The sequence below is a fragment of the Nanorana parkeri genome, unplaced genomic scaffold (genome assembly GCF_000935625.1).
Source record: "Nanorana parkeri isolate BGI_ZX_2015 unplaced genomic scaffold, ASM93562v1 scaffold928, whole genome shotgun sequence".
In the NCBI taxonomy this organism is placed as follows: domain Eukaryota; kingdom Metazoa; phylum Chordata; class Amphibia; order Anura; family Dicroglossidae; genus Nanorana; species Nanorana parkeri.
In genome coordinates, this window is record NW_017307196.1 from 664,288 (window position 1) to 674,675 (window position 10,388).

At 45.2% G+C, this 10,388-nt stretch overlaps 1 protein-coding gene across 2 annotated transcripts in view; it reads left to right on the plus strand.

Annotated features, from left to right (window-relative positions):
• The window catches only part of LOC108795068 (coiled-coil domain-containing protein 85C-like), a 110,912-nt gene that overhangs the window by 85,997 nt on the left and 14,527 nt on the right, over nt 1–10,388 (plus strand). For both annotated transcript variants that reach the window (XM_018566250.1, XM_018566249.1), the window contains exon 2: nt 2,147–2,223. In XM_018566250.1, coding sequence (XP_018421752.1) covers nt 2,147–2,223 — 77 coding nt within the window. The remainder of the gene's footprint in view (nt 1–2,146; nt 2,224–10,388) is intronic.

The window sequence follows — 10,388 nt, forward strand, 5'->3', positions numbered from 1 at the left end:
GGAGGTACCAGTAAGGAGTGCAGCAAGGATCTGTTTTCCTTTTGTCTTTCTCATTTAGGTCTCGTTCACACGGGCGGCACGGGGGCGGTCAAACCAAGCGGTTGGTCTTTGGTTTACAGCCTACCCCCGGTTACCTGCTGCAGTCCCATCACTATGGCTGAACACCGCTGTATACATTGTGTGACTCTGTACTCATGTAGCTGGTGTTTGGCCACAGGCTTACATCAGGCTCAGCAATACAATCTTATCTGGAGTCACCTCATCGCCAGCATAGACTTTCTTGAACTGTCTCTCCTTCCCGTGTTTCCACCTCCATCACCCCCATTGTAACCTGACACGGGGAATGTTGCATTAGTTCGCTGATCTCACTGATAAAATATATATTGACTTCCCTGTCTCCTGCGATGTAACATCTGAGACCTGTAGGGGTGGATCAGAGAGATTTTCCTGGAATAAGCTTCAATAACTTCTCTAAACACTCCATTTTTTCCAATATTCGGCTCGGGTTCTGGAATTGCAGGGGAGGGGGCGCAGCTCGGGTTCTGGAAATGCGGGGAAGGGGGCGCAGCTCGGGTTCTGGAAATGCGGGGAAGGGGGCGCAGCTTGGGTTCTGGAAATGCGGGGAAGGGGGCGCAGCTCGGGTTCTGGAAATGCGGGGAAGGGGGCGCAGCTCGGGTTCTGGAAATGCGGGGAAGGGGGCGCAGCTCGGGTTCTGGAAATGCGGGGAAGGGGGCGCAGCTCGGGTTCTGGAAATGCGGGGAAGGGGGCGCAGCTCGGGTTCTGGAAATGCGGGGAAGGGGGCGCAGCTCGGGTTCTGGAAATGCGGGGAAGGGGGCGCAGCTCGGGTTCTGGAAATGCGGGGAAGGGGGCGCAGCTCGGGTTCTGGAAATGCGGGGAAGGGGGCGCAGCTCGGGTTCTGGAAATGCGGGGAAGGGGGCGCAGCTCGGGTTCTGGAAATGCGGGGAAGGGGGCGCAGCTCAGGTTCTGGAAATACGGGGAGGAGGGGCGCAGCTCGGGTCCTTCTTCTCATTGCATTTTTCACATAACTTGGATGTGTATTGAATATTAAATGACAGCGCTAATCTTTCAGGATCTTTGATTGCTAGAGTGAAGCAATGCCCAAGCATCAGTAAAATGATGGAATGCAATGAAAATGAATCTGCCTATAGTTTGCCTTCCCTGGTTCCTCCTTTCCTTCCTCATCAACATGCTAATGAAATAGAAAAAAACAACAACTTTGTTTTCATTACAGACCTTATTTTAGACCCAGTAATGTCATCATTGGGTCTCTAGGCTTCCCTATGCAATGCAGGTAGATCATGGCTGGTGGGAGGAGCTGGCAGGGTACTCCTCCCCAGAGACCTCAGCCCTGATGCAGGCAGTGGGTTGCCCCTTGGAAAGAGTTGTGCAAATACTGAAATGCCTTGATGAGTGGGCTGCAGTCTGGAGCAACTGTCTGCCAATTGTGCTCCTACATTGTCACATGCACCCCTAAGGGTGACTACAAGCAGCAGCCTTGCCCATTGCACAGGCATGGTCCATCATTGTTGCAGTGAGTACATGTGGACAGGAAATGGCTCAGAGGGGCTGAAGGAGATCAGCAGAACTTGAAAATAAAAATAGTCAGAATAAGGATTTCATGGGAAACAAAATGCTGCATTATTATTATTATTTTTTTTGATACACAGTGCTTTAGGAAGCCAAGGGTTCTTTATAAACAACTAACAGAGCCGTTCACCCGGCGAATCTCTGTGAATGTTCTTTATATGCAAACAGAGGCAAGAATGACTGTTCTTGGAATATTTTATTTTCAGGTCAAATGTAATGTAATACCACATTATGACCACTAGACGGAGCTGCATTGCATAGGGAATTATATCCCATGCTCCTCTTCGCCATCTAGTGGACATATTGCAGTATTACATTACATTTGACCTGCACAAAAAATATACTTAGAACATTCTTTTTTTTTTTTTGCAGCTATTCGCACAGAACAAATGTTCACATGGTGAACGGCTCTGCCAATTGTTTATAAATACACCTCTGAAGGTCATCTATTTAAGATTTACATCCTGTTGACATTTAAATATTCTGTCCTGGTTCTGAACTGAAACATTTAATAACATTTCCTTTTTTCTCTCTCCAGATCCATCTTCCACTTACATCCGACAGCTGGAGACCAAAGTGAAGCTCCTGGAAGATGACAATAAACTCCTGTCACAGGTGAGACTTTGCCACCTTCCTCCTCTAGCGCAAAGACTTCTTGCTGAACCGCAGCTCTGTGGCAGGCGCACTCCGCGTACTAAATCACTTGGGCGCCGTTCTACGGATTACTTTCATTAAACCGAAGAAAATTGATTTTTCTCCCTGTGTCTGATCTAATTTCTCCTTCTTAGCAAAGATAATTTCCTGATAACGGCCCTTGTAATCGCTGGAATAATTGCGTGTAATTGGCGATTTATTCCGGAGATCTGGGCAGACAATGTCATAAGGACTTGTGTTGTTGCCGCGCAGTGAGACATTCTCTGGTGACGTCCGCTATCGGGAGGGGGGAATTAATCAAAACTGGTGCAGACAAAATCTGGGCAACCAATCAGCTTCTCTCTTTAATTTTTTAATCTTAACTGAACAAACTGAAGAGAGAAGCTGATTGGTTGCCAAGATTTCCTCTGCTCCAGTTTTGATAAATTCTCCTCCATGTGTTTTCTTGTTCGGCCCCAAGGGCTTAATGAGAAAAAGCACTCGATTGCCCCCATCCACGCTAAAGAGCATGGATGAGAGCAGAGTTGTCACCAGACTGGGTGTCACCCAGCGCACACATCATTACACATGCACACCTCTTCTCTCGTGCCGCTGTCAGGCTCTCGGTCCATGACCCAGTGCCTGACTTTTCCCATTGGTGTAGGGCGGGGGAAAGCAACCTCGGCATGCCATCTGTGATGAAACTACAAATCTCGTCATGCCTGTTGCTGTCAGTCTTGCAATGCCTCATGGGACTTGTAGTTCTACAAACCTGGCATGCCAAGTTTCCCTCCCCTGGTGTAGGGTGACACGGTAGTCAAGGTCGTGGTTAATTTTGCCATACTTCACTTTAAACTAAAACAGTGGTTCAGGGAGCATGAGATTTTCACACATGGATTGTCCACCACAGAGTCCAGACCTTAACCCCATTGAGAATCTTTGGGATGTGCTGGAGAAGACTTCAAGCAGGGGTCCGCCTCTCCCATCATCACTACAAGATCTTCATAAGCTTATTGAAACAATGCCACTGCGAATGTGTGCCATAATCAAAGCTAAAGGCTGCCCAATGAAATATTAGAGTGTGACTTTTTTTTGGCCAGGCCATGTATTTTTAGCTTGCTAAGTATTGATGGTCTAAATATTTGACCCATGTTTAGCTGTTTCTCCTTCCATTGAGATCCCTGACCTAGGCTTGCCGGTGACAGTATTGACAGAATAATCAGATAAACGACAGATGCTTAGTAATAAATCCGATGTGATGTGATTCATTAGGATCACCGGTGTGAAGCACTGCCATATATCACACAGTTATTCCAATGGTGCTATCGGGTATTTATCACTTTATGGTTTATGGTCTGTTTATAGGTCCAGCCGGGCTTGAATTGCCCATGCATATTTAACTAGAGATCTCGTCTGCTTCCAGGAGCTGGCCAGAGATAGGACGCTGCCCTTCCCGCTCTGAGCTGGGATTAAGTCATTAAGTAATAAATAACACTGAAAAACTATCCGAATGTTTTTCATTAACAGTGCTTTGCGGAGATTTGTGACGCCACTGTAATTCAGTCATTGATCGATACTCCATTCATCTGTGTGTCTGGGAGTGGAAGGGTGGGACAGTCACACCAAATGACATAATGGAACAAGGGGTTGAGTGTCCAATCACTAAGACTGGCCATACGCAGATTGAATTTTAGTCTGATTCCTGCTGAATTGGGCCAAATTGAGCCATGGGTGCCCGTTCTGGCTACACCTAGCTTCAGCTGAAAAATTGAAGAAGCCCGGGTAGACACTGACAAAGGTTGAACTCAATGGACCTGTGTCTTTATTCAAGCTCAAATACTATGTAATTGTCGGCCAAACAGTGATTGAATCCAATCATATGCGGGTACTGTCAGATATCCAGACATCCTAAAAATGTATACCACTGCCAAATGCATTGTTAGAATTCCAATCCTAAAGGAGGTTTTGCACCAGATCAAATATAGATCCATTTAGTTATAATTTGCTTTGGGCCCATTCAAGTCCCCATTTCTATTCTTATAAGCCCTGATAAGGGGAAGTTGTGTTGCCTGTGAGACACATTGGCCTATTGAACAGCTTTGGGATGAATTGGAATGGTGACTGTGAGTCAGGTCTTCTCATCCAACATCAGAACCTGACCTCACAAATGTACTTTTGGCTAAATGGGCTCAAATTCCCCCAGACACACTGTAAAATGTTGTGGAAACCCTTCCCGGAAGAGTGAAGGCTGTTATAGCCTCAACCTCGGGGGGCAATGACATAATAATGCCCATGATTTTGGAATGAGATATCCAACAAGGTGACATAGGTGTGATGGTCAGAGGTCCACGCATTTTTTGCCACCATTTTGTTTATTCTTAATTTAAATCGAAAAGGATTGAAGTCATAAAATATATTGCTGCAGTCAAAAGCCTGTTATGTATGGCTAGCTTGAAGACATCAGTAGCATATGATGATACGCGATTGGTTAATTTTAAATGGCCTACAAATTCTTTCCCCTTCTGTCATTTTTCTACCCTTTTTTTCCCCGTTATCTTTCCTTTCTTTAGAACTCATAAACTTCCTTTAAAAATCTTCAACATCCAACCTACTTCGAGGTGTGTCAGATGTCTAGTCCCCATCAAGCTTTGTGGTTCCTTCTTCCGGCCCTACATTGCTGTTGTGTCCTGTGATGCTGTAGGGACCGATGGCTGAAACCACAGAACTCTGCGGGGGAGGCAAGCATCCGGAACTCCCGGAAGTGTTGGAGGCAGACAATTTTTCAGCGTGTTTATCGGTGGAGTTGGGCAACATGAACAGTGGGATGGACGAGAAGTTGTAATTTTCTTTGGAGGCTGAGCTTTTTTATTTATTTTTTAATAGTGACAGTCGCTTTCAGAGCGTCAATACTCACCTAGGTGTGAATCTGCTCATATTCCTCCCCTCTCGATCCCGATCCCTCCCCTCATCCTGCTTTTTTTCCTTTGTTCTTTTCATTATCTGTCAATTTCTCCTCTCCTCTTTTCCGCCTCATCGCCTTCTCCCTCTCCCCATCTCTCTCCCTCTCCCCATCTCTCGGGTTTGATCTTTATATTTGGTCTAGTCCTCCTCTGAGATTTAAATACATCCTTGATTACCCTTGCATCCACACTGTAAAATGCAGCCATCCTGAAAGTTTTGTCAAAAGCACCTAAGTGGCTTTATCATTAAAAAAAAGAAAGAAACACTTAGTAGCACATAAAAAGCTTTCAGCGCCATGGAAAGGAAATGATGACTTGATTATTTCTCCGTTTGTTTTTCGGTTGCTGGCGTCTTCCTCCTAATGCCATTGGCATTCTATGGAGACGATGGGATGAATCAGAACTATCAGGGGAAAAAGACATTCAGCCACTGTAGCGGCAGGGTGGAGGGATGGCGAGGCAAAGATAAAATATTACACTTAGAGGGTAAAAGTGTGTCAATAAATGGCAATAAGCCAAAATAAACGGGTCTCCTTAATACACTATAATATGGTGTTTACAATATTAGATAAAAATGCAATAGAGTGACAGAAATCAAATTTGAGCAACAGTATGTATCAGCTCAAGCAACGGGGATGTGATACCTAAAGCAATTTCTGCACCACGCCTCTTGGACAGGCCTGGCTAGCCCGGGGCAATTTTTATAATTGCCAGGTTTGTGCACTGGCACCTATTTATTTTACGCACTATTTTATGCACGACTGCACCTTTAACTCCACAGATTGGCGGAGGGTGTGGGTACCTTCGGGGCTCGTCCTGATGTTAGGGGGGAGGTTTTGTGGCCTTCACGAGCTTCTCTGCCTTCCCCCACCTGGGGACTCTCTCTTCAGCAGAGCCTCTTACTTAGTAGTTGAGGGTCCTACTTCGGTAGGACCCTGAGGATCGGGGTCCACTGGCTTTCAGGTTTCCTTACCCCTGTCAGGAGCCTTGCGCCCTGGGGGGTTCAGGATTATCTAGGCCTTTCCTCTTTGGAGGAGGACCAAAGCACCCTTGTGCACTTTTTTATTGTGTGTTGTGATTTCACGATTCACATTTTTTGTTCACTAGGGAAGTCGTTTACGAAGCACGCACCGCGGACAAACACCCCAAAAAACGGTTATTTGATAGGTGAATAATCAATCACTGTTACCTCAAATACATGGACCTGGAAGGTTCTCCTGCAGAGAATATTTGTTTGCTGAATGTCAGATTTACTGCATTTTATAGATAAGCCCCTAAGAGTACATTATTATATTATTATTATACGGGATTTATATAGCGCCAACAGTGTGCGCAGCGCTTTACAATATAAGGAAGACATTACAATTACAATACAATTCATGACAAGATGGTAAGGAGGGCCCTGTCCCTGAGAGCTTACAATAAAAAAAAACATTGAGGTAAAGGGATAAATAAACCCAAGAACAAATTAATAATATATTACAGCATACCAGTCCTTGGACCTGATGCCTGCATTAGTTTTCATTTTTCAGGCTGAGAACACTTTTAGCGAGTGCAGAGAATACCCCTTGATCTCGCCTAAAATTCAGTGTCCTTGTCATTTCGTGTGAGATGAACTGCAAGCAAAAAAGTGCTATCTTTAGTGTGGAAATGACTAAACCCATCAGTGCCCATGTAATGGAGATTAACAAAGGCAGGCAAGTCCAGCCTGGGTGACAACCACGGCTCCCTGTGTAGATAAAATGGAGAAGTGAGTGTAGCCACATGGGACAGGAAGTGTGTTATTTGCAGGATTAACAGGTAAAAATGCAAGGATAAAAGCCTGAAAGTAGAAAACTAACACAGTCATCACATCTAAGGACTGGCAAGCTGCAATATATAACAATTTTGTGTTTTTTTTGGTCTGGATACACTGTAAGGACTTGTTCAAACCAAATGTGGTGTGTTCCAGAGCAACTTTCCACTGCAAACACATAAAATAGAGCAAGCAGCAATTTTTGCGTTTGCAGTGGAACGGAACACAGGCAAAGTTTTGCCCAGCGTCCGATCGCACTGTGGGCGGAGGGGGAGGGGGGCATGGAAGCGGTGCCATTGAATTCAATGCACCGCCAGGCCCCCTCCCGCCCCAGAACGCAAGGGGAAGTTTTGTGAGGGATTCCGGTGTGTTCCAGCACCTACCGCTCTGGAACGCACTGCATTCAATGTGAACAAGCCCTCAACACAATCATTGTATTGTGCAATTATAAATTAAACATAAAAATAGAGTAAATAACAATACTACAAGACACAACAAACATAAACCTACCTGTTTGTATTTATTTAATAATGGAGTTTGGTTTTGGTTTTATTTAGTTAGAATTCTTTGCACAAGTTCCTCTTAAAGAGAGATTGATAAATATCACAATTGGCCTGTTTTGATGAGGCCGGAAAGGAAGAGTGATGAGCAGTTATATAGATGTATTTTCTTCATTCTAATGGTGCAAATTCATCCGCTGCTCTAATGGAATTCTCTCTCTGTTCATGTAGAGGTAGATATTGCTTGCCTGTCAATATACGCTGTTGTTGAAGGCATCTAGAAAAAGCAATATTCATTTACTCTCACTTCTGTCGATTCTTAATGTTCATGTCCTCATCTCACTCCGAGCCCCCCCGAGGAATTTGCCTGACGCAGACCTGTTCCTGTAAAATCTTTAATTGATCCTCAGCTCGTAATGGGATGAACCTGTGATATAGATGAAATAGCAGCTGCTGTTGTATGGTAGGTTATTATTTCATATTCTCATTTACTGCGGGCCCATCTGAGCAGCTATATGGCCCCTTATAGCCCTGTTATGGCTTTTAATAGAGTAAAAGTAGAGGAAGATAATAGCAGTATTTGTTTCCTTATTGATACTTTAGAGCAACTCAGACAAAACTCTCACAATGTAATGAAGGTCTCCATGTGCTGAAATAATTCCAGGTTTAGACATTGAAGTTTTCCTGCATTCTCCTTTATATTCATAATTCATTGTATCCTTTCTGCCTTTCCCTTCTTTGTTCCTTCCCTTTGTTCTCTCGTCTTAGCTATGCTTTCCGTCCTCCCCACTCTCTACTTTCTTCATTCCTTCCCTCCCTGCCTCACCTTCACTTCTCATTTTTCTCTTCCTTCCTTGCCTCTTCTCTGCTTCCTTCCTTCCCTTCCTCTTCTTCCTCTCTCATGTCCTTGCCTCGCCTCTCCTTCTATCCTCCATTTGCTGTCTCACCTCTCCTTCTGTTCACTCTTCCTTACCTCGTCTCTCCTTTCTCTCTCCCATCCCTGCTTCATCTCTCTTTCCATCCTTCTTTCACTGCCACAAACTCTTCGTCCTTGCCTTTCCTTCTTTCCCCCATCACTCCTTCCTTCCTGCCCGCATGCTTTGCCTCACCTTCCTTGTTCCTTGGTTCCCTGCCTCTTTTTCCTCCCTTATGTCCCTGCCTCGCCTCTCCTATCCTCCATTTGCTGCCTCGCCTCTCCTTCCTCAGCTCTCTTTTCTCCTCTGCCTCAGTTCTCCTTTCTGCCGTGCCTCACCTCCTCTTTCTTTCCTGCCTTGTGTCTCATTCCTTTCCTGCCTGTCTTCTCCTTCCTTTCCTGCCCCTCACTTCTCCTTCCTTTCCTGCCTCTCTTCTCCTTCCTTTCCTGCCTCGCTCCTCCTTCCTTTCCTGCCTCGCTTCTCCTTCCTTTCCTGCCTCGTATCTCCTTCCTTTCCTGCCTCGCTTCTCCTTCCTTTCCTGCCTCGTATCTCCTTCCTTTCCTGCCTCGCTTCTCCTTCCTTTCCTGCCTCGCCTCTCCTTCCTTTCCTGCCTCGCTCCTCCTTTCTTTCCTGCCTCGCTCCTCCTTTCTTTCCTGCCTCGCTCCTCCTTCCTTTCCTGCCTCGCTCCTCATTTCTGTCCTGCCTCGCCTCACCTTCATAAGTTCATAGTGAGTACATTAAGGAGACTTTTTTTACTGGTTGTTTTATATTACAAGCACAAGGCTCTCTGACTTATTAAATATCTTGTCTTGTTTTAATATTTGGTCATGACAACATAGCAACATGTATTAGTTGTAGATGAACAACCACTACACAGGAGCCAATTGACTTTCCGGAGCTTTTTCCAGGCGTCCCGTGCCTCCATATCACCGTCTATTTGGGCAGGGCGAAGAGATTTAGGGCTCTTCCGCTTTATCTGGCAAGGAGAGAGCGGAGTGATTTAATTGCACGTGAAGTTTGGCAGTAAGCAGAAAGCACTATTTCCATAGCAGCGCATTACTTCTGCTTCAGACAAGTTATTATTGGGTCAGTCTCTTCCAACTGAAAATACATCAGGCTTATTCTGAAGACTCATCCTGAGCTGTCTGTGTATTCCCAGAGCAGAAGGCAGACCGGCAATTCTTAACACTGCATGTTTGCTTTATCAGAAAACAGAACCTTTTGCTATAGATAGTAACCATTTGATTCCACCCTTTTGCCTTATTTACTAATCAAGTGCCTTCATTCCAAATATATTCCCAAATATTATATGTTACAGCATTCTCAAAGAATTGAATGGGATGTGTTGGAGGAATACAGAGGCTGCTGTTGCTGACCTGTCTTGAAAATGTTAGTTGTCTGGCTGTCATGCTGATCCGCTGGCTTTAAAACCGAATATAAAAGACAATTCTGTTATATTATTACATCATGAAATGTATATTTTAATGCAAACAGTTTAAGCACCTGAATTTGATTTTGCATCAGCCTTTTCCTGACCCTGCACAGCAGTGCTCAGACTGAAATGGGAGAAGCAGCACAAGAAGCCAATCAGTTGTGTTGCAGTGCTCATAAGGGGAGGCTAATAGGGACAAGAAGGATGATCTCAAGAGTCTGTATATACTCCTTTCACTGTCTAGTCACAGGCTGGAGGAAGGGCAGGACCTGTAAGCAGGGCCAGATTTACCACAAGGCCAATCAATGCCCGACCTTGGGGCAGCAGGGAGTAGAGGGGCGACAGGGGTGTGGAATTCCTATCTTCTGATGCCCGGGACATGCAGTTCCGGACGCCTGGCGAGTAGTTGTTTTCTACATTTAGCCCTGCTTTGGGCAAGCAGAGCTAAATGTACAGCAGGGAAGCCGCCGCTTGTTTTGTACAAGTGATCCCGGCGATGTTGCCGAGATCACTTGTATGCAGCCTGCAGGTCTGCCATTCTACATG